The sequence below is a fragment of the Boleophthalmus pectinirostris genome, unplaced genomic scaffold (genome assembly GCF_026225935.1).
Source record: "Boleophthalmus pectinirostris isolate CB_2022bp ecotype Guang Dong unplaced genomic scaffold, ASM2622593v1 HiC_scaffold_6, whole genome shotgun sequence".
NCBI lineage: Eukaryota > Metazoa > Chordata > Actinopteri > Gobiiformes > Gobiidae > Boleophthalmus > Boleophthalmus pectinirostris.
The window spans coordinates 41,862,381-41,886,844 of NW_026571447.1; the positions used below are offsets into that span (position 1 = coordinate 41,862,381).

At 47.5% G+C, this 24,464-nt stretch overlaps 2 protein-coding genes across 2 annotated transcripts in view; both read left to right on the forward strand.

Moving 5' to 3' along the window:
• syngap1b (synaptic Ras GTPase activating protein 1b) overlaps positions 1-14,296 on the forward strand; it is a 97,309-nt gene extending 83,013 nt beyond the window's left edge. Inside the window, exons 19-21 of the mRNA XM_055163591.1 lie at positions 1,319-1,530; positions 4,364-4,436; positions 13,890-14,296. Of these exons, the coding sequence (XP_055019566.1) occupies positions 1,319-1,530; positions 4,364-4,436; positions 13,890-14,162 (558 nt within the window). The 3' untranslated portion in view covers positions 14,163-14,296. The remainder of the gene's footprint in view (positions 1-1,318; positions 1,531-4,363; positions 4,437-13,889) is intronic.
• Positions 14,297-22,263: 7,967 nt separating this feature from the next.
• The window catches only part of smg5 (SMG5 nonsense mediated mRNA decay factor), a 33,689-nt gene continuing 31,488 nt past the window's right edge, over positions 22,264-24,464 (forward strand). Inside the window, exon 1 of the mRNA XM_055163592.1 lies at positions 22,264-22,624. Coding sequence (XP_055019567.1) covers positions 22,560-22,624 — 65 coding nt within the window. The 5' untranslated portion in view covers positions 22,264-22,559. The remainder of the gene's footprint in view (positions 22,625-24,464) is intronic.

A 24,464-nucleotide genomic window follows, 5' to 3' on the forward strand; every position in this document is an offset into this window, starting at 1 on the left:
TTTTCCTGGTTTATTAAATTGATTTAAGTTCATTTTTGCGCTTGTGCATTTGTAAGATTATGTCAAGAAACCGGGATACTCCATTTGATCATGTACACGCAGATATGAGTGTCCTGGTTTCTCAGTGCACATGTAAACACAGTAACACAAATACTGACAGAACCGGGATATGATCATAACCAGGACACTGATGTGCATGTGAAGCACTCATTATTTCTCGTCTGGTCTGATGGTGTGTTTGTGCTGGTGGGATTCAGGCCTGTGAGTTTTGGTCCAAACTAAAAAACAGTTCGAGCTTCAGTCTGTCGTTGTTGTCTTTCCTTGATCTGGTCGTGGGTTTTTTTAATTTATATTTGACAGAAAATTTCATAACAGAAACAAACCCGTAGCTCTTGCACATTTGTACATTAAACCTTTGTGTCGTCTTTGTCTTTACGTTTAACATTAAAATTAAGACACAAAATGACCCAGACACACGTCGTATACAGACATATTTACTCCTCTTTTTCATTTAACTTGATCAGTTTTTAAATGTTTACATGTTTGAGATTTAAACTGACAGCTCATCAAACGTTTCCGTTTTTTTAAGCAGCCACAAATTTTCTGAAGCTCTCTTTAAAGTTCCTCCTGGCTAGCTCGCCATCTTCTGAGCACTACAGCGCTCATTTATGTATCACAGGAAACAGGATCAGAAACTAGATTCTCTCTAGAAGGAAAATGAAACAGCGCTCAGTAAAACGAGACAAAATTGTGGTGTTACCCAAAATACTGAGTGTCACTGAGTCATATACACATTACTACACATTATAATATTTACAGTTTTAAGAGCACTCGAGTTACAGTCAGAGACAGAGCTGACACAGTTAACGCGGTGAAAGAGTTTGTATAAAGTGACTTTAAAATCCACGTTCAGTGCTTTAAACTCAGCAGTTCAGCAGAACTCGTGCTGATTCTAATCGTCCAGTTCCAGGGGGGAACCTGAATTATAATCTGTGTGTGAGGAGGTGGAAAGTAAAAGGTCCCACAGTGTGAGTCCAGAGTCCAGCAGCGATTGGTTCAATAAAAAAAGTCCCGCCTCCCGTCGAGCGAACGAATCATACAGCTGCAGGTCACATGGTTCACACCAAGTGAAACAAAGTGAAACCAACTCAGGAATCAGACTCAAGTCTCAAAACCAAATCTTGTACAACGATGACGACTCTGCAGCGACACTTAACACACACTGGAATCTACAGCCAGGGACAGCTCACACTGTGTGTCTGGACCTCACTCATGTGTGCCTGGGCCTCGCTCATGGCTCTGCGGGGGTTGTGTTCAGGTGAAGGAGTACGAGGAGGAGATCAACTCTCTGAAGGAGCGTCTGCTCATGTCTCATAAGAAGTTGGAGGAATATGAACGACGCCTCATGAGCCAAGAACAACAAACCAACAAGATCCTGCTGCAGTATCAGAACCGACTGGAGGACAGCGAGAGGAGACTGAGGCAGCAGCAGGTCGAGAAGGACTCACAGATCCAGGGCATCATCAGCAGGTAAACGCACAAAAACACACACACAACACACACAATACACACAACACACACACACACAACACACAGTTGTGTGTGTGTGTGTGTGTGTGTTTCTTTCACTGTGTGAGGTTCAGTTTGTTCACAGACAGAAGCTTGAACACTGTAGTGACTTGTGGGATTAATATTTAGAGTGTGTGTAATTACCTTGTGTGAGTGTGAGGCCCTGAGGCCCCTGGGAGCACAGACCTGTGTGTGTGTGTGTTGTGTGTTGTGTGTGTGTGTGTGTTGTGTGTTGTGTGTGTGTGTGTTCTTTGGTCTAAAGTCGTCACCAAAGTCTGGACGCTGCTCACAGTGACCGACACTTCAGATTCACTCCAGGAACCAGCAGTGAAGACAGGTGCAGCACCTGCACAGAGCACCTGCACAGAGCACCTGCACAGAGCACCTGCACCTGCACAGAGCACCTGCACAGAGCACCTGCACACACACTTCTGCAGCCCGTCCTTTTCACTTCTGTGATGTTGAGATGATCCTGGATCAGTCGTGTTCAGACTCTGAAGCTCAAGATGAACTCTGGGTTTGTTCCTCTCATGTTTCTGATGCAGCTGATGAAGCTCTGGAGCTCCTCACCCCGACGAGGTACAGGGTCTGGAGCTCCTCACCCCGACAGGACACAGGGTCTGGAGCTCCTCACATCGACAGGACACAGAGTCTGGAGCTCCTCACCCCGACAGGACACAGGGTCTGGAGCTCCTCACCCCGACAGGACACAGAGTCTGGAGCTCCTCACCCCGACAGGACACAGGGTCTGGAGCTCCTCACCCCAACAGGACACAGAGTCTGGAGCTCCTCACCCCGACAGGACACAGAGTCTGAAGCTCCTCACCCCGACAGGACACAGGGTCTGGAGCTCCTCACCCCGACAGGACACAGAGTCTGGAGCTCCTCACCCCGACAGGACACAGGGTCTGGAGCTCCTCACCCCAACAGGACACAGAGTCTGGAGCTCCTCACCCCGACAGGACACAGAGTCTGGAGAAGTGAAGGCCCCTCACCTCATCTGTGCTGAACTACAGGAGACCAGTCAGACCCAGAGTTTTTCTCATGGAGCTCGACTCAAACGCTCCTCACAGAAGACCATGAGGACAGGACAGGAGGACGCTAACACGTGGGACTGCAGTGTCTGTGGACTGGATCTCAGCGTCTTTACCTCTGGAGCAGAGTCATGTTCCTCAGAGTCTCACTCCAAACAGTTTTTATCTTCTGAGGAATAAATTGAATGTGCACAAACTGGTCTGACCTGGAAAAGATGTTTCATGTTTTTATTTCAGAGCGTCGTGTTTACTGTTTTTACTTTTTTAATAAGACTCTAAACTCTGCTGCGACTTTGACCAGAAACCCTCAGAACGTCATGTCCCTCTGGTTCTTTCATCCGTCCACTGACTCCGGTAAAGTTCAGACTTCTGTTTAGAAAAGTTTTTGGTGTTGTTTATTTTGTACCTGCTCCCTGAAGCACTTTGTGATTTTTATCTGTGAAAAGTGCCGTAGAAATAAAACAAACTTACTCAGGATGTGTAAATATGAAATTCTGATCTTAGTGTCTCATCTTCTTTAATAATAAAAGTGCATCTCCCAGGAACATTCTCTGATGTCTGTCACATGTCCTTAAGGCCCCATTCACACTAGTGTGTATGTGAGTGGTGTTGGTTGTGGGTACAGTGTTCGATGGAACGATCTGGAGCTTCCAGCTCCACGAGTTCATGTTGGTCCAGATGTGACGGGGACTGTGGGACTCCTGAAAACTCTGATACTCTGATGTAGGAGCTGGAGTCTCGTCCTGATTGGACACGACACTGTGACTCGCTCCTTCTGATTCTCTGGGTTTGTGACGTCGTCATGTGACGCTGTTGAGGAAAACAGTTTAAACAAACCAGAGACAAACAGGAAACAGCCGAGATACAAACACTCACTCGTACACGCTCCACGAAAAACCCTGACACACGTCCACAGACTTTACTGTAAACTCCACACCCCGACACACACGACGCTGAGCTTTAGAATGTTTGAGTTTTTATTCACACAGTTGTTCTGTAGTGACTCAGGCTCTAAACTCACCGCCAACCTTGATATTTCTGTGGGTAACATCAAGAAACTACAGCCGCGTGTTAATGTGAAGACGACTACACGTCTACAGCAGGACGTCTACAGCAGGACGTCTGCGCAGCTCCGGCGGGACGTCTGCGCAGCTCCGGCGGGACGTCAGTGCACAGCACTGGCTCTGGAGTTTGTCTCTAGGAAACAGGATCAGACCCGACTCGGCACTTTTAGTTTTACGGTGAAAACAACTGTCTGAATAGGTTTGTATTTACAATAGGCTGATTTTACGTCTGGGAAACGTCAGGATTTACAGAGTAAATTTAAAAGCACAAATGAAGAGTCTCACTGAACCTGGGCTCCTTCAAACGACACAGAACTGCCCCAGGAACAACTGTGCTGACGGTAAATGAACAAAACAACAGACGCATGTTTGAGTGTGTTCTGACGGGGACATGTGTCTGCGCTCACGACGAGCGTCCAGCAGAATGTCCTGCACCTGAAGAGATGAAGAACAGAAGAGCAGCTGCAGAACATGTCTGGATCAGTTTGGTCTTGTTTTAGTTTAGTCATATCAGGTCTAGACTCTTAAAGCTTTAGTATCAGATTCAGTATCAGAAGTGAAAATGTTGGATCAGTCCTCAGATGTTTTTGCTTTAGTTCCTCAGAGTCAAACTGAACAAACTGACACTGACACACTCCTGTTTCTTCTCCTGTTTCTTCTCCTGTTTCTTCTCCTGTTTCTTCTCCTGCTCCACAGACTCATGGCCGTGGAGGACGAGATCCGAGGAGGAGGAGTCAACGAGCCAAAGAGTCGGATATTCGCAGACCAGGTGTGTATGAGTGTGTGTGAGTGTGTGTGTGTATATGTATGTGCGTGTGTGAGTATGTATGTGTTTGTATGAGTATGAGTGTGTGCATGTGTATGTGTGTGTGCGTGTGTGTCTGTGTGTATGTGTGCAGTGCTCGGCAGGTGCGTCCCTGTCCCCTGCTCCCTGTCTGTCCTCTGACTGCCTGATCCTCCCTGAGTCCAGTTCTTGTCCCAGTTTGTTCCTTCCTGTTTGGACTTGGAGCTGTGTGTGGAGCTCGGGTGTTTGCACTGGGCTCCTGCTGGGCCCCTGTGGAGCCGGTGGGGCCTGTGGGGGCCTGTGGGGGCCTGTGGGGGTCCCGCTGCAGCATGTGGGGGCCCGGCTGGAGTCTCTGCTGTGCGTCTGGTGCTGTGGTGTGTTCAGGTGCCTTATAGAAGCGGGTCATTTCATGCTCGCGCTGCTGCTGAGCCTGCGCCTGCCGCATGCCCCGGTGCATCTCTGGTACGTCTGGTTTTCAGGAAACACAAAACTCGAAAGACGAATCAGCTGAAACGCTCTGTGCACAGCAGCGCCCCCTACTGCTCCCGCCACCACGTCTGTCCAGGTTTATCTTGGAGGTTTCACTGCGTCGAGTTGAAGTGAATAAAGTCGTAAAGACGCAGCCGTGAACAGAAGCCGTCACAGTTCAGTTCATTTTCAGTTCAGTTTAGGAACAAAATGCAAAACCATTTGTGTTTTTATTAAACCAACAAAAACAAAACTTTTCAAAAAGTAAAAGTGGAGGTTCCGTGTTGGTGAGGAGCGTGAGGACGCGGTGTGACGACTGTAGTTTCCCAGGATCCTCGTGGTTCAGAGGGACGTGGTCGACTCGGGGGATGTTGTTGTTGTCGCGGCGTCGCTCGAACTATAAAGAAACTCTGTCCCAATCACACACGAGTTCCTCTGAATATTAAAGAGTCGAGCCTCCGTGAAACTGCACATGTAGAAACCCAACGGAAACTCACACAAACTGAACAAACTCCCTCGAGCACAAACCTGCACCGAACGCCCCAAACCCAAACCAGCCCCAACACGTGAACCACTACACTCCTGTACATAAATCATAATAAATATAATAATCTTATCTTCTTGTGATTAATCTGAATTGAACTGGTTGTTTATTTTGTGTTTTATGAAAAGTGTCTGCTGCTGTGCACAGAGATTATTGCTGAAATAAAACAGAACAAGTCGAGTTTAAAACAGGAAGAGCTGTTTTTATTTTTTTTTATTTTTGACTTTTGAGTCACAACTCGAGATAAAACCTGCTGTACGGAACATCTGATCCTGACTCAAGTCCAGCGCTTTTGGTTTATTTTTCATGAGTCGTCTTAAAGCTGCACTACGAAACTTCTCAGCAGGCTTCGCCAACTGCTGGTTTCCATGGAGACTGCCTGGAATGTTCCACAGTAGGGCATTAACCTCCCTGGAGAAAGAACGCAGTGACACCAGACCAGTCAGATCTGTGGAGTGGCTGAGAACGCAGGTTTTTAAAAGTCCCAGCAGATTTACACAAAACCACAGATTTGTCCAAGAAACGTCCAGAGTCTCTGTTTGACCAACGAACACAGAAACTGATCCTGGAACAGAGACAAAAACTGTTTATGTAAAATACAGAAAAGAAAATGTGACTAAACTGACTCATGTTCATCGTGAACGAGCCGAGGGCAGAACAGTCTTCTAGTACAAGAAGATACATTTAATGCCATACTGTGGAACATTCCAGGCAAAACATTGAAGCTCACATGAGGCACCTTAAAAGTTCGACAGTGCAGCTTTAGGTGGTGCTCGGTTTAGTCTCTGCGTGTTGTGGTGGAGCAGTGTGACGCTGTAAAGACCAGTATGGGACCTGCATCCTCATGTGCATGACAACAGACTCCGCACGTGTCCACGAGGACGAGGACGACATGTCCGCTCGCACGAGGGCCACGTGTCCGCTCGCGCGAGGACCACGTGTCCGCTCGCACGAGGACGGCCGTCCTCTGCATGTGTCCAGTCACATGAGGACAGCTGCCCGGCTCCTCATGTCGTGTTTGTGTTGTTTTATTCACTGTTTGATGTTGTTTGTGTCTCCGTGTGTCAGGACACTTCCACCCCGAGCCTCTAGGGGCAAAGCAGAGAAAACAAAACGCAGAAAGTTTTTTTATGGAAGTTACAAAGCACAGTCCCAGCAGGAGTCTGGGCTTTAGAGAGACACTGCACCACTGCCCCGTCTGTAACACCACAACAAAACTACTCAGGAGAAGCTGACAGGAGCTGACAGGAGCTGACAGGAGCAGGCAGGAGCAGGCAGAAGCAGACAGGAGCAGACAGGAGCAGACAGGAGCTGACAGGAGCTGACAGGAGCAGACAGGAGCAGACAGGAGCTGACAGGAGCTGACAGGAGCAGACAGGAGCTGACAGGAGCAGACAGACGCTTCCTCACAGACTCTGTTCACATTTATTGGAAGATGTTTGGAAACGTGCAGACGACGTCTGTCGGTGGATTTCCCGACATTTCCTGCTTTTGTTTCTGGTTCTTGTCATATTTTAGTTTTGGGATTCGGACGTCGTGTTTGGTTGTTGGATCCAACAGCGGAAAACGACTCGAGAAACGTGCGTTTGAACTTTGACCATCAACTAACTGTAAATATGTTACACTTTGGGCTGTTGGACTTTCATTTCCACAGGATGAACGTTCTGTCAGTAAGTCAGGAGTTGTCCCTGGATACGACTCACAGAACATGTTCTCTACAAGTTGAACGAGGGATCGAGATTTTGTTTTGTCGTGGCTCCACATACAAAATGTTCTCTGTAAACTCGGGATGATTTCTTAGTCAGACAAATGTTTCCTTTTTGGTTCTTCCTGTGGATCAATCCTGCCCATCACCTTCACCTTTCACTATTTTTCAATTCCGTTGGGAAGAGAAACAGTTTGAACGGAGGTTTGAGTCACACACATCTGATTCACTTTTGCATTTATGAAGTTCACAAACACATTTCTTGAGTCGTTTTCCACTGTTTGGATCCAACAACCACGACAATGACGATGTCCAAATCCCAAAACTAAAATATGACAATATCAGAACCAGAAACAAAAGTGAAATGGTTCAAAAGACTTGAAAAGATCCACTTTGACAATAGACAACAGAACTGTAATAACCGTGACCAACAGAGGGCGCTAAAAGTCTGTTTAAGACTTTACGAAAGCAGAAGAAACAGTAACACAAACAAGAGTCGCCGGCGGTCGGTTTAAGATCACATCTGTTGGAAAAGAGTTGAGAAAATGAGGCGAGGCTGAGGTCAAAGTGTTTCGCAGCTGGTTTCAGTCACTTTTTTAGTTTTCACGGCTGTGCTCACTGCTGCCCCCAGTGTCCAGCTCGTGTTCTGAGGAGACGGACCTGATGACGGACAGAACCAGCCAGAGGACAACAGGAGTCTTCAGGTGGATGTGTGTCGAGAGCGTAGAACATGAAAGAGTCTTCAGACTGTCAGAGTGTGAAGACTCGGTGTTTTGTTGGAGATGAGCTGTTCTCGGTGCAGGTGTCAGACTGGGGCAGGTGTGTTTCTCTCCTAAACCCGGAGACTGAGGGACTCAAACTGCAGCTTCCATGAGGCGAACTCTGCTCTGGTGTTAATCCTCCACAACCTGGAATTTACACCAGGAGCTTCAGTGACACATGAGGCAGACAGAGCTGTGTGTGCATGAACTTTAACAAACTTCAGTTTACACCAGAGACGACAGGACGTCTGTGTCCTCACGTTTGACACTAAACTCTTTTTACTGTTACATCTTTGTTAATCGGATGAATTACGTTTTAAATCACAAAACAAAAGTCGACTGGAGATTTCACTCTCGTCTTTTCCTTCAGGACTTGTTCTTGTAAAGTTTTTGTTTGACAAAGAGCAAAGTTTAAGTGTAAAGTCGTAAAGTGTTTTAGATTTCTCCTCTAAAGTTTCTGTGTCCATCACTAGTCGTTCCTCGAGCTCCGGATGTGACGCTCGGTGTTTACGTCGCTGTAGGGGTTTTACAGAACTTATTTTGAAAGAGCATCACAAGTTTATTCTGACACCACGTGTTTGTTTCCTGTATTTCCTCTGATAAAAGTCGGAGACGTTCTGACGCTGAACAGTTACAACTCCAACCTGATGTGAGCGACGCTGCTGTCGACTGTTCAATGGTTAAAATAAAGACAGAGAAACCTGCGCTGGGTGGTCCAAAAAACTTCATTTTAGATTCTCTAGATTAGAACCTGCATTTGGTTCCATCTCTGGACAAAATATTTGAGTCCAAATTTTATGCAGATTAATATATATTTAGAGTTTTACTCAAGAGTCTTGAAAATGTCTCTAAACTAGAACAGAACCAAATAAATGTGGCCTGTTCCAAAACTGTGTGATTTTCTTCTGCAAACACAAACTGAAACAGAAAAGTTTGTGGTCAAGTGCAGCTCGTCTGTGTTTGTTTTTGTCTCTGAAGCTGCTCGTGTCTGTGTCTCCTGCAGTAGATCCTGTTTCTGAGCTTCAGTCTTTGTTCTTCAGTTCAAATCTTGAAGAAGCTTCAGCTCGTTTCAGAAACATCATGGACATTTTCCTGAAGCTCAGTTTGAGCAGCTTCAGCTTCAGTCTCATCATCATCAGCCCAGTTCTGCTGCAGGAACTGTCACAAATGAAGAAGAAGAACCTCCTCAAACTCCCTGATCTGCTTCTCTTCATGATCTGCTGGATGAAGGTCTTTGTCTCGTGGCTTTGGTGGAACCTCTGAACCTTCTGAACCTTTTCCATCAGATCGTGAAACATCAGTTTTTTCTTTAACTTCTTGGGTTCTTTTTAAAGACAATGCAGGAAAGTGTATTTACCTTGTTGACATGTTTTGGCTGCTGCATCTTCAAAATTGTCCTGGTGTTGGTGGTGACGTGTCGTAGATCATCTGTTGTTACTTCCTGTGGGCGTGGTCAGACCTGATGGACCTGCAGGTCGCTCAGACTGACCACGTCTCCCGTCGCCCGATGTTCTCTGGAGGAGGGTGTCCCAGGTGTGTGAAAGGAGGAACGCGCCGTCATCACGGTTAATGCTGCACGTGCCTCGTCAACAAGGTAAACACACTTTACTGCATCGTCTTTAAAAAGAACCCAAGAAGTTCAAGTAGATAAGAAGACAAAATGAACATCATGGGCTTAATCAGTTTCTTCTGTTCTTCTGTCACACTGGAGTGAAGAACATCAGGACAAACATTTCTTCACTCAAGGACCAAAGACGTCGCCCAAAACTGTTCAGGTGTTTTCTTCACGACTGAATGTTCAGACTCAAGCTTCTGAAGGAAAAACAAATCATCTGCAGGAGCTTCAGGACTTCAGCACAAACTTCATGAGCTCCTCTGAAACATCTCCTTTTTCCTCCTAAATCATCTTTTGGTCCTAAAACTGAATGCAGGTTCTAATTGAGGTTCTGAAACTTTATTTATTAGATTTGATGGACCAACCTGACCTGCGCGTGCTGCTGCTTTTACGCTCTTACTGCTCTGGTGTAAACTGGGTTTAACTCTGCTCTGGTGTAAATCCTCAAACTGATCTGGTCATTTGTGTTTGGGCAAAACTGGGCATCTGAACGGTGCCATGTCTGCCACGTCCGTGTTCCTCTGTGTCTCCCTGTGTTTGTGTTTGGCTTCTCTCCTCCCCCTGCTCTGCTCCTCCTCCTCCTCTTCTTCCTCTTCTTCCTCCTCTTCCTCCTCCTCCTCTTCTTCCTCTCCTCCTCTTCTCCTCTTCTCCTCTCCTGTGTGCCTTGTTGATGAGATCCGGTGGTTTCTCGTAGGGGCGGCGTCAGTCCATCCTAGTGCAGCCCCGTGTGGCTCCAGCCCCTCCCCGCGTGCCCAGGTAAACTCCGCCCCTCCCGCTGTCACGTCCATCCATCAAACGCCCCATCTGCTCTCTATGTCGTCCCTGCTGTTTGTCATGACACACCTCCGAGGTCACGCTGCGCTCACCGACAGGAAAAAACACAAACAAAACAAAAAACGTCAGAAGAATGTCCAGGAACGATTTTTCTTTCTCCTCTTCCTCTTCCTCTCCTCCTTCTTTTAAGCAAATCTAGTAAAAAAGGGTAAAAAAAAATTGTTCAGGAGCGTTTTTTTCTTCTGTAAATCTGCCCCTGGAGTTTCAGACTCACCTGTGGCTCTGTGCACCGTCGTTACTGGAGATTTTAAGCTGCTAAATGTTAAACGTGATGATCATTGTTCACGTTAGAGTTTTGTATCTGTGTATGTTCTGCACGACGGCCACAGACACGGCAGGTTATCTGTGTTTTTTTTACGTCCCTTCTCGATTTCGTTTGTTTCTCTTTCACTTCTGTTCGTTTCTTCGTGGTTTTTGTCGAGTTGCACTAAAATAATGACTCAGGTTTGGACTGATGGATGAACGATCCCTGAGACGTCACTGGAGACTCTGTGTGGACAGAGACCAGACTCTGTCCCTCTGCTAATGCAAACTCACAAAAACAAAGTTTTCATCTGTAGATTCACTCTGTTTGTAGAGTTTTTTATACTGAAGTCAGCATTAGCGTCGAGACAGAAAGAGCTGCCTGAATAAACTCCGTATCGTCTGGTCTTTGTTAGTGTGACTCTCTGTGATCAATGTTCACTGCACCAAATATAAACTTTATTTATTTTAGTGCGACTCTGTAAAACCCGTAGAATTATAAGGAGCGTGAAGACGTCGTGCACAGAGCCACCGGCCGAGGGAGAACACTGAAAAAGAGGTTTTCTCTTTTGTTTTTGCATCTGATTGTTTTCACACTTTTGACACAGGAGCAGATGATTTTTTCTCAGACGTTCCTCAGACGTTCCTCAGATGTTCCTCTGAGGTTCTGCTTCTCCTGATGGGGTCCGAGCTCCTCGTGTTCTTCTGAGGAGGTGGACTCCACATCTTCTCTGTCGCACATCCGTCTGTCTGTCATAAACTGGGCCACTTCAGCCTTCGACTTGTTCTTTTATGTTGAGACTTTTGGTCCAAACAGATAAAGTGACTAACCCCACAGCACCACAGCAGGGCCTGACGGGGGCAGTAGAGCTTCAGCTGGAGATGGTAAGTGTCCGTGTGGCTCTGCTTCTCTGGAGCACCTTCAGCTCTTCTCTAGCGCCCCCTGCGGTTCCTGAACCTCGGTTCAGTCCAAGGATTTCTCTGACATTGGTACAGACACGAGGCTGCGGTGGGTCAGTGGGTCGGCTCCTTTTAGGCAGGTGCAGAACGTTCACCTGTAGGTGGCGCAGTTCCTCTCTGCGCGGTCATGGGGTAAGTGGGGAGGATGTCAGGAAACATTTGGAGCTTGTTCCCAGCAGACTGGCTCTTTAATAAACATGTGAGAGCTGGGCACATGGATATTAAAGGACACACTGGAGTGGGCAGGGCTCGTGTTTGTGGCATCCTGTGCCCGGCCGTGGTGGCACCGTTTAGCACTGTGGTTCTGATTGAGAAGAGAAATGTTGGTCCTCTCAAAGTGAAGCTTCACTCGAGTCTGCGCTGGACGCTGTCAGACCCTCCTCCTCTGTCTCCCTCTCTAACCTCATCTCCTCATCTTCACTTCCTCTAGACGCTGCTTCTAACTCTGCCCCACCTCCCAAACTCCTGCCCCTTCATGTGTAGGCCCATTCCTCATGCGCTAGTCCAGAGCTTTGGCCATCGCCCTCACAACCAGATGACAGAGTTCAGGAGGTCTGGACTTTAGGCCTTACAGTGTTTACGGGACAAACACAGGGACGATGTTCACACTGCCTCATCCTCCTGCAGAACCTCCTGCAGATCCTCCAGAGCCGAGGCTTCATTACTCTCCAGAGGATCTCACAGCAGTCGTATATGAAGCCACACACACCTGATCAGACAGTCAGTCGTCTGTTAGTTCAGCCTGAGCCTGAGGGTCCTGTCAGTTTTAAGTCACACTCACATTTCCACTGTAAAGTTCTGAGCGACACAAACATGACTGAACACATCTGTTTGTAACGAGACTGAGGTCATGTCACTAAAATAGTTCAGTTATAATCGTGACAACAGAAAGGACCAGAGTGTTGGGCTCCGTCCTGGTCACATGTCTGTGTCTCTTTCAAACTAAAGCTTCCATTGGCCAAACTTCAGTCCAGGCTGAGGTCAGTGGTCCCACAGAGGTCAGTGCAGTGGAGCTCTGACGGGTGATGACCTCATGAATCTGTAGTCAAATGTTCAGAGCTAAATCTCATAGAAGTCCAACACAACATGATGCAACTTCAGCACAACCTTACATCCAGAATCTTTTCTACTGTCACAAACATAAAACATCATTTTGATCTCACAGACTGTAGTTTAACAGTGGACAGCTCCTCGAGCCGCCAGCAGATGGCAGCAGAAGCTCTGGACACTAGAGCTCGTCCTCAGACTCGTCCTCTTCGTCTGGTGATGTTTCTGTGTCGTGTCGCTCAGTTGATGTAAACAGGTTTTGTCTGTGTCTTGGTCTCGGTGGAGTCAGAACGACAGCGCCACCTGCAGTCGCACTTCCTCAGGACAGAATCCAGGAGTGTGAGAGGGATAAAGTCCCTCAACCTGGTTTATCGTCCCGTGGGCAGGTTTCTGTTTTTTGGTTGCCTCTTTAATCCAGAGACGATGTTTGTCGTCTTCTGTCTCAAGGCGTTCAGTCCACGAAAAAAAACGAAACACGAGCAACAAAACACAAAGCAGAACAGGAACAACTTAAATTGGTCGTTTCTGAGACAAGCACATTTTGGACTGAGACGGAGCCAACATCACTGGGACAGAGGAAAACACACGCTGTCTCTGGATTAAAGAGGAAATCAAAACATGGAAACCTTGCCCACTGGACGATAAACCAGGTTGAGGGACTTTATCCCTCTCACACTCCTGGATTGTGTCCTGAGGAAGTGGGACTGCAGGTGGCGCTGTCGTCCTGCCTCCACCGAGACCAAGACACAGACAAAACCTGTTTACATCAACTGAGCGACACGACACAGAAACATCACCAGACGAAGAGGACGAGGAGCAGGAGCAGAACAAACTGTCAGGACCAAAACAAACTCTGGGTCTGAAAAAAGAACCTAAGAACATGAGCGATCAGAAGCCCAGATGAAGCAGGTTGGACTGGAGCTCTGGAGTGTGTGTGGGTCTCAGTGGGCGCTGGTCTCTGGGCAGGGTTTGTGTTGGTTCCACCTCGGGGGACGTGATGCTCGACTGTTGACGCTCTAACGGTCAGACTGACGCACTGTCTCTGTGGCCTTTCTGTCGATGTTTCATCAAACGTGTAACTCACCTCGTCTTTTTATCTCCGTTTGTCTCCCCCACTCTCCTCTCGCTCACCCTCCATTATCAATGTTCTGATTTTTTACTTATTTTGGACTTTCCACATCACCTTCCTTCTTTGATTGGCGTCCGTCCCCATGGCCTGTGTTGGTCCATGTCCCCTCCCCCTCTCTCTCTATGTCACCAGGAGGCCCAGCTTCCCTCCATGGGTTCAGCAGACCCCGGTGTGAGGCACTCTGAAGGGGGAGCATCCGGAGCAGAGAGCCGGCCTCGGACGTCGGCGGGCGACGCCTCCGACCGCACCCCCCATAACGGAGTCCCTCCCTCTGTGCCCACGCCACTCCAACATCACAGCCCAAACGGAGAGCTCCATGGCAACCAAACCCCCTCCCCCGTAGCGACCAGGCAGGTTACCACGGCAACAAGCAGTGTCTCAGAGACGTGTCCGACGCCGCGCTGAGCCCGTCAGAGAGAGACTGTCCGGACTTTTCAAAGGGCTCACACGAACGGGGTTCCACAGCTGCTCGTCTTGCGGGACAAGACGCTGCCCCCTGCTGTTCGGCTCGAGCTGCAGCAGAAACAGCAAACACCATATGCAACGCAGACGGACGAGACGGCGCCGCCAGAAGAGCACGCCGCCGCCAGAAGAGCACGCCGCCGCCAGAAGAGCACGCCGCCGCCAGAAGAGCACGCCGCCGCCACTCGCCGTCCATCAGGAGTGTTTTCATGAAGAGCTCTGATCATCAGCGGCGGCAGGTTTAGTTTAGCTCCGTCTGAAGGCGTCAGAGCGTCGGAGCAGGTCCTGGTCTGGAGTACAGCTGGACTCTACTCTGTTCTGAGGCAGGACTCTTCTTCACACGGTGCCTGTGTGCACGGGCCTCAGCGACAGGTTCACACAGTAATAAAGCCTGTGGAGTGGGTGAGGACGCGCTGACTTCTCTGTAGTAAAACACGTGGAGGTGTGCGACCGCGCGGCGTCTCGTCGGTGAAAGGGCCGTGCAGGGTCCAGTGCCTTTGGCTGAGAGCTCGTGTCTGCCCCCGGTGGACGGGCAGGCGCTCGCAGGGGCCGGACGACAGGCTCAGGACTCCAGCTGCTTTTTCTCTTCTCAATCTCAGAACCAACACGTGACCAACTGGTGCTAACCACGCTGGAGCGGTGCAGGTCATCAGTGTGTGTGCTCTGTCCTGTGTCTCTGTGGACACGCCTCACACTCACGTTAGCGTTTATATTTGATACAACACACACACACTCACACACACCCCACAGCACATGTCCCCGTGTGTCCTCCGGTCTGCTCTGTGTGCGGCCGTGTGCGGCCTCAGGTCTTCTGTGTGTTCATGTGTCTGATGTGTGACGTTGTCGTGTCTGTGTGTGCGGGAGCCTCCATCTCACCGACCCTCACACGGGCTCATGTGTGTCTGTCCAATACCTCAGTGAAACCCTCGCGAAGACTCAGGTAACTCAGCCTGGAGCTGACGTGGCGGTGAAGACTGCCCAGGGTAAGGGCTCGTGCTCCAATCGCTCCGTGTTCTGTGTGTCTCCCCAGTCACTCTCACAGCTTCATGGAGGACAGTGTGGAACCTAACTGGCTGATGCGCCATCGCCAGTCTGTGGGGTGGCACGGCCAGATGTCCAGGGCACTGTCCCGCGACGCCATCGGTTGACAAAGAGAAAACTTGGGCCCCTAGTCCCAACGAGTTTGCACAAAGGAGCGCGCCGCCCCCTAGTGGACCACGCGAGGAGTGCGGCACGCCCGGGGCACTCTCTCTCTGATCGGACTGGCGGCGACGGGCGGCGACGGGCACACGCTCTGTGGAGCAGGGAACAGCTATGCAGCATGAACCATGCACAGGCCAAGCGTAGGGACCGGGAGAGAGGGCACTGCGGCACACGCTTTTAAAGGTGCTTGACTTTCTTCAAATGAACAAATATACCCTTGATTTCAAAGTAATTATTTTTATCATCTACTAATCACTATTGAAACTCTGAAACATGATTAATACTATTAGAAGTTATATATTACTACATAAAACAAATACAGACTCTTTTCTATGTGTTTTTGGTCCACTGTTTGAATGTATGTAAGACTGAAACTACCACATGAAATATGCACCGCTTTAAATCAAAACCTTTGCTTCACTAAACTTTGAATAACGGACGCTGCGTCCGGAATAGTTTATATTTCTATGATTCTTACACGGCCCAGTACAGACTGTGAGCTGGATTCTTCCGGGGGACAGACAGTTTATTTCTTGATACAGACACTGGGCTCTTTGGTAAAAGACAATCTCAGAGGCAGGACCGTGTGAAGTCCTCAGCCCTGAAACGGGCACCTCCCCGGCCATGGAGCTCTCCTCTGGCGCCTGATGTTGGATGGCTGCTGTAGACTGTGTTCTGCTCTGGACCTGAGCGCCGCCTCCACTCTGAAGGACTCCTGAAGCGCGGACGTTTGCGGGACTCGCCCGGCGATTCCAGCGGAGGAGAGAGTCCGAGCGAGTGTACATACGTGTGGGCTGTGGTGCCTCTCTCCCTCTCTGGGACCCGCTGCACTAGAAGAGCTCTCATACCAAGCTTGCACTCCTAAGGTTTTTCTATCTCCACTGGCTGTTTGTAAAGAGGATTTGTACATACGCCCAGAGCATTTCTTTGCAGACCATTTCCATGTGTTGAATTTTGACCATAGGTTCTACTGATATGTTTGCAGCGGTTGTTCTATATTTATTCCAGACAATATATTACTTGGTATTTTGTTCCCCAAAGTCTGCCTCTCGTGGTGCATTCCTCCAAGGGACAGGTGATTTTGTAGGTCTTTTCTGAATCGTGTGCCTCCCCCCTCCCCACGTACGCTCTGATCGGCTGCGTTCACGCCACGACAGCAGCAGAAGAAGACGACTCAGACCGGCTCTTTTCTTTCTTTGGCTCTGGTCTTCTTCCGCAGATCCGGACGGAGGGCAGGTCGCTCTTCCTCTGAGACAAACTGACTCGTGTTTTTGTACCAAAGTGGAGTCAGTGCGGGGGCAATATTCAAACCCCCGACTGTGATTTTAGACGAAGTTAGAGCCTCGAGATGCGACATAATCAGACTCTAAACCATCAACGCCACTTTAAAGGTCCAATATCACACAACACCGACTCCTGTGAGGTTCAAGTCGTGTCCAAACCTCCTCAAAAACAAACCTGCAGTTGAGTTTTGTTTGAGTAACTCTTTCTTAACGCTCTGTTCCACCTCGTGATGAAGCGGTGCACTGAACATTTAAAACTTACATCAGGTTATTCGTCTTGTTTTCAGATTTAGTATCGATTGACTATTAGAGATGTAACAGGAACTGAAATATGTTGATCTTGTATCGTCAAAGTTCTTACAACAATATCTTGGACCATCACAATAAATTGAATCACAAGTCCCTTTGCTTAAATGAAGAGTTCTGGTGCAACAACAGTTAAAAAATGGACATATCGATCTCCAAATCTCACGATACGATATTTATTGTGATATTTTGAAGAGGCTGATATAATTTTTTTGCTTTTGAAACACCTTGACAACATTTTGTTGCGAATTATTTCCATAGAATTCAAGTAAAAACATATTTCTTCATGTTTTCTGCGCTGAAATGAATCATGGGAAATGTAGTTCACCATGTTCATAAACTGTTGCTTCAATAAAACCTGAATTTAAACAAAGAAACTTATGATTCGATATATCGTAACAGTCCATGATATTATTGAGAGACTTTTGACGATACGATATCTTGATATTTGGGTTATTGTTACATCCCTAGAGGAAACTACACAGACCATGATCCTTTGCTCCATTTCAGTGCAGACGACAAGAAGAAATAACAGTTCGAACACTTTTAACTCTCAGTTCTTTGGATTAAGTTTTGTCAAGACATTTTAAGAGGAAAAAGTAGTTCACAGTTTGTTAGACTCCACAGAATATCACAATAAATATCGTACTGTGAGATGTTTATCGTGAAAAGAGATCTGGATATCGTTACATCCCTAATCATGAACTTTCCCACAATATCGCAATAAATATCGTCCCGTGAGGTTCAGATCATGACGATATCGTACCGTGAGACTTGGACATCGTTACACCTCTAGTCACTCTGTGTGTAGAATCTCAGTCGTCCACAGAAAAAGGAGAAATTCAGTTTGTCACCTGGACAAAAGTTGATTTGGTTGAATAAGTTTCGCTGCTCGGTCAAGCTGCTCGAACGGATTTTACCAAATAAACTTTGGCCAAGTGACACATTTAATTTCTCCTTTTGCTGTTTACATTTCTCATCTCAAAGTCGTTTATTTTAAGATAATTTGTTGAATAAAAATGATCTTGCTGCGTGGACACATCATTTTACTGCTTTTAAATAATCTTCTGATAAATTTAAGTTTTTATATCGGAAATTCTGGCCGAGCTTTTCCTCAGTGTAGTTTTAAAGCAAACTTCTTTTACCTTTAGTTCAGTAAAAATCGGTAATTCAAGGTTTAAAATGATCCAAATGATTCAAAAGAAAGTGTATGGAGTTTAAAAACACAGTGGAACAAGGTGGAACTGAGTGTTTTGTGCAGGTTTTGTGGGTTAAACATAAAACAAAACCAAACATGACTCCAGTGTGTCTGTGTGTCGAGGAAACGACGTTAGAACCGACATCAGAGAAACGTGTGATATTTGTTCTTTAATCTTGAGCTGGAGGCAGGTCAGAATTCTGCGTTGAAATTTGCCTTTTATTTGTCAATCAGTCAGATTTAAAATGCAAAGCGCCGCGTGTCTGACCTGAGCTCCGGCTCCGGCTCCGGCTCCGGCTCCGGCTCCGGCTCGGCTCCGGTCGTCGTCACTTCTGAGCCTGAAACAGAAACAGTCAAAGTTTATCGTCGATGATTCGCCCAGGAGGAGGTTTTTAGATCTTTCCTGCCTCTGTCCGTCTGCGCAAAAAAATGAAAGTGAAACGATTCTTTTTACTGCGTCGCTCAAACAGAAACGGTGAAGTAACTCTGGTCACTTTGGGCTTTTGTATCGACCAGAGGTGCTCCCGTAAACGTCCCCGCCCCCTGTCCCTGGGGATGACTCGGCGTGACTCGGCGCGACTCGGTGCGACTCGTGGACGTGAACGCAGCCCGTGGACGCGCCCCTTTGAGAAGCCATATGCCCCGCCCCCGTATGCCCCGCCCTCGTTTGTGCTTTTGACCGACAGACATTTGGGGATTGGTGTATCAATGGACGAGTGTATCGCAGTGGTTTATGAATTTGTTTGAATGTGATTATACAGACTTTTGATTCCTATTGTAATACTGATAATAATGAGGATTGCCTCCTTTGTTTCTTGGTTCTTTCATGCGGTGGATGAGACTCCGTCAGTGTGTGTGTGTATGTGTGTGGTGGGGCGTTCCCCAGAATTTATATTTTTCAGGAGGTTGAATATGGAAATAGAACTAATACATAATTAAATTAATAAACAAATAGTGAAATTCTTCTTTTGTGCGTCTTTCTTTGTGTCAGTGTCATTTTAAAGAGCCTCTGTGGGACATTAAAGAGCCCAAATATCACCACTACAACTAACACCAGTTTATTATGTGTAATGTTGTTTCCTCGTCACAAACAAACCTGGACTTGTGTTTTGTTTCATTCACACAAGTTTAACACACAAACCTGCACATTTATTTACATTTATATCATTATGTTTTATTTGACACGTTTCTTTTTTTTTTTTTTTTTGCTCTTTATTAGTGATTTATTAGTCATTTATTATTATTGTATTATTTTTACTCTTTTTATTTGCATGTATGATTATTATTTTTATCATTATTATTTATTTAATGTTATTTTTTTATTAGTAGTAATTTATTGTTATTTTATAGTTTTTAATATTTTAGTTTTTTTGTATTTTATTATTATTATTATTTGTAATTGTTTTTTTATTATTAGTGATTTATTATTATTTTTTATTATTTGTATAATTTTTTAAAAATTTATTATTATTTTTATTATTGGTGATTTATTATGATTTATTTGTGATCTTTAATTTATTTTATTATTATTTTTTTATTGTATTATGTTTTATTATTAATTATTTTTATTATTAGTGATTTATCATTATTTATTCGTGATTTTTTTTAAATTATTGTTTATTGTTTAATTTAATTTTATATTTTTATTATTAGTGATTTATTATCGTGTTATTAGTGCTGTTGTGACGTGTGACTTCTGTGTCCAAATTATTGCCTTTGTGGATCAGTAAAGTTTATCAGAGTTTTTAGGCAGAGTTGTTCCACTCTGTTCCACCTTGTTCATGACATCACAAAGTGGAACTGAGCGTTTGGAGCTTTGAAGATGTAGACAGACAAATAATAATAAAGATTTACTCAAACGTGTGAATGAAACAAAACACGACTCCAGTGTGTTTGTGTGTGTGTGTGTGTGTGTGTGTGTGTGTGTGTGTGTGTGTGTGTGTGTGTGTGTGTGTGTGTGTCTGTGTGTGTGTGTGTGTGTGTGTGCTGTGTGTGTGTGTGTGTGTGTCTGTGTGTGTGTGTGTGTGTCTGTGTGTGTCTGTGTGTGTGTGTGTGTGTGTGTGTGTGTGTGTGTGTGTGTGTGTGTGTGTGTGTGTGTGTGTGTCTGTGTGTGTGTGTGTCTGTGTGTGTGTGTGTGTGTGTGTGTGTGTGTGTGTCTGTGTGTGTGTGTGTGTGTGTGTGTGTGTGTCTGTGTGTGTGTGTCTGTGTGTGTGTGTGTGTGTGTCTGTGTGTGTGTGTGTGTGTGTGTCTGTGTGTGTGTGTGTGTGTCTGTGTGTGTGTGTGTGTGTGTGTCTGTGTGTGTGTGTGTCTGTGTGTGTGTGTGTGTGTGTCTGTGTGTGTGTGTGTGTGTGTGTGTCTGTGTGTGTGTGTGTGTGTGTGTGTGTGTGTGTTGTGTGTGTGTGTGTGTGTGTGTGTGTGTGTGTGTGTGTGTGTGTGTGTGTGTGTGCTGTGTGTGTGTGTGTGTGTGTGTGTGTGTGTCTGTGTGTGTGTGTGTGTGTGTCTGTGTGTGTGTGTGTGTGTGTGCTGTGTGTGTGTGTGTGTCTGTGTGTGTGTGTGTGTGTGTGTGTGTGTGTGTGTGTGTGTGTGTGTGTGTGTGTGTGTGTGTGTCTGTGTGTGTGTGTGTGTGTGTGTGTGTGTGTGTGTGTGTCTGTGTGTGTGTGTGTGTGTGTGTGTGTCTGTGTGTGTGTGTGTGTGTGTGTGTGTGTGTGTGTGTGTGTGTGTGTCTGTGTGTGTGTGTGTCTGTGTGTGTGTGTGTGTGTGTGTGTGTGTGTGTGTGTGTGTGTGTGTCTGTGTGTGTGTGTGTCTGTGTGTGTGTGTGTCTGTGTGTGTGTGTGTCTGTGTGTGTGTGTGTGTGTGTGTGTGTGTGTGTGTGTGTGTGTGTCTGTGTGTGTGTGTGTGTGTGTGTGTGTGTGTGTGTGTGAGGAGGACTCCACGTGAGAGCAGATCAGAGGAGCAGAGTGTGAGATGATTCACACGGTGTTGAACACATCGAGCTGCTGTGGTTCGTTTTCTGTTCTTCCCACTTGTCACCAGCAGAGGGCGACTAACAGAACAGCTCAGAGTCCATCACCTGAGTGACGTTTCCCCAATTAAACTCAAACCTGCACAAAAAAACACGTCAGTCATTTGTGCTGCTTTAGTTTTGGAGATTTTAACGATTCTTTTACAGGTCAAACTGGAGTCAGCAGCTCCAGGAAACTTCAACATGAAATAAAACGACACAAACTGGAGTCAGTCGTTTGTGCTTCATTTGTGTGATTCTGGTTTTTAAAATATGAACAGTTTTATTTTGGGCCGATGACTCAAAATGTGAAACAGCCTCAAAACAGCAGAAAATTAAACCAAACGTTTGTATTTGGTTTGTTCTGTTTTTGTGAAGAGAATCGACCTGAGTCTGTGGAAAAGTCTGTTTCAGTCTTTAGTCATTTACTTTAGATTCATATTTTCTATAATCACAGACTTTTCCACAGACTCAGGTCGTTTCTCTTCACTCGTTTAGTTTTTTTGTTTATTAAAGTCGCTGTCGTCAACTGAACCTCAAACATGATATTAATAATTTCAGAAATAAACTCACACAAATGAAAACAGTCACACACAAACCAAACACAAACGTTTGGTTTAATTTTCTGTTGTTTTGAGTCTGTTTCACATTTTTGAGGGGCTGATGACGTCATCTAAAATAAAACTGTTCATATTGAACCAGAATCACACAAAGAAAACTTTTACAGCACAAACGACTGACTCCATTTTGTGTCGTTTTATTTCATTTTGAAGTTTCCTGGAGCCGCTGACCCCAGTTTGACCAGTAAAAGAATCATTAAAATTTAAATATATTAATATTTACCTACAATTAAAGCAGCACAAATTCAACTTTTTGCAGCACAAACGAACTCTCGCGAGATCTGTGCTCCTCACTGTCTGTGAGAGAAACTCTCGCGAGATCCTGAGTGCTCACTGGCTGTAGGAGAAGCTCTCGCGAGATCAGGTCTTCTCACTGTCTGTAGGAGAAACTCTCGCGAGATCTTGGTTGCTCACGGTCTGTGGAAGAAGCTCTCGCGAGATCTGGGCTCGCACTGTGGGGAATGGCCGCCTGCGGAGGGATGGCCGCTCCACAGATCTGCTCCAGCTGACCGGAACCGAACCCCCGCGGCAGCCTCCCCCGACCCCCGGCCCCCCGTGCGGATGGGCACAGGGGGCACAGCGCCAACACACGCCGAACCCGAACCACAGAGACTCGGGACCGGAGCGGAACCGCCGTAGCCGCTCGTTAGCCTCCGCGCTAGACCCGGAGGACCCGGAGGACCCGCAGGACCCGAGCCCAGCGGCGGGCACCACTCCCGGGGAGAGAGGATGAGCGGACCGGGCCAGGACGCCGAGCCCGAGGCGAAGGTCCAACAGATCAAGAGACAATACAGGTGAGTCCGAACCCGAACCGAACCTCCCGACAGACCCGAGCCCCAGACCCGAGCCCCCCAGACCCGAGCCCCAGACCCCAGACCGCCCCAGACCCGAGCCCCAGACCCAACAGACCCGAGCCCCAGACCCGACCCAGACCCGAGCCCCAGACCCGACCCCAGACCCGAGCCCCAGACCCAGACCGAGCCCCAGACCCGACAGACCCGAGCCCCAGACCGAGCCCCAGACCCGAGAGCCCCAGACCCGAGCCAGACCCGAGCCCCCAGACCCAACAGACCCGACAGACCCGAGCCCCAGACCCGAGCCCCAGACCCGAGCCCCAGACCCAGACCCCAGACCCGAGCCCCAGACCCAACAGACCCGAGCCCCAGACTCGAGCCCCAGACCCGAGCCCCAGACCCGAGACCCGACCGACCCGAGCCCCAGACCCAACAGACCCGAACAGACCCGAGCCCCAGACCCGACCCAGACCCGACCCGAGCCCAGACCCGACCCGACCCCAGACCCGACCCGACCCCAGACCCGAGCCCGACAGACCCCAGAGCCCCAGACCCGAGCCCCAGACCCGACCCCCAGACCCAGACCCGAGCCCCAGACCCGAGACCCGAGACCCTAGAGACCCGAGAGACCCGAGCCCCAGACCCGACAGACCCGAGCCCCAGACCCGACAGACCCGAGCCCAGACCCGAGACCCCCCAGACCCGACAGACCCGAGCCCCAGACCCGAGCCCCAGACCCGAGCTCCAGACCCGAGCCCCAGACCCGAGCCCCAGACCCGGGGCTACACCGAGTCCTGTCTCCGGGTCTCGAACCCTCAGCCTCGGGTCTTTTAGGTTCATGTTCTTTAAGTGACTCGTGAGTTTTTGTTTATTTGTTGTTGTAGCTGAAATGTTTAATGTCACTGACAAAACCAGACGTCCCTGGTTCCCCGGGACAGTCCCAGTCCTGATCCTGTGCCCCCCCCCCCCCCCCCCCCCCCCCCCCCCGTGTCCCCCCCTGTCCTCTGTCCCACAGATTTATACAAAAACCACTGTTCTGTCCAAAGTTTATACAAAAATGTCCCAGTGTCTCTGTTTTGGACCAATCTGATCCTGCAACAGTAAAAAGAAACAACCTGTCGTGTTTTAATCAAGACCAAGTCCTCTGAGGGACGAGACCGAGACCGAGACCAGACCAAGACTGAGACAAGACCTGGGACAAGACCGGGACAAGACTGAGACAAGACTGAGACAAGACCGGGACAAGACCGAGACTTTTAAAGGCCGAGACCAAGACAAGACCTGGGACAAGGCCGGGACAAGGCTGAGACACGAGACAGAGACAAAACCAGGACAAAGCTGAGATGAGGACGAGACCAAGACCAGACTGGGACGAGGATGAGACCAAGACCGAGACCGAGACCAGGGCCCATTGAGACCAAATCGAGACTTTGTAATTTTTGACATTTGTTTGTATTTTACAGTTATTTTGGCAGAAATATATCAATGTTTTTATAAATTTATCTCCATTTTATCACTGGTCAAGTGTCAGACCTCGAGACCGAGACAAGAACGAGTCCAATCACGGTTTAGTCCGAGACGAGAGTAAAAGACTCTTGAGTCCGGTCTTGGACACTACGACACTAATAAACTCATTTGTTTTGGTAAAATTCTGAAAATCTGCTAAAAACAAACAAACAACCAAAACACAAAGAACCTGTGATGATGCTGTCGTTGGGGATTTTACCAAAACAAATGTCAGTTTATGTCTCTACATTTCACAGGGAACAAATTGGTCAGAAACAGAGACACTGGGACATTTCTTGTATAAAATTTTGGACAAATCAGTGTTTTTGTTTAA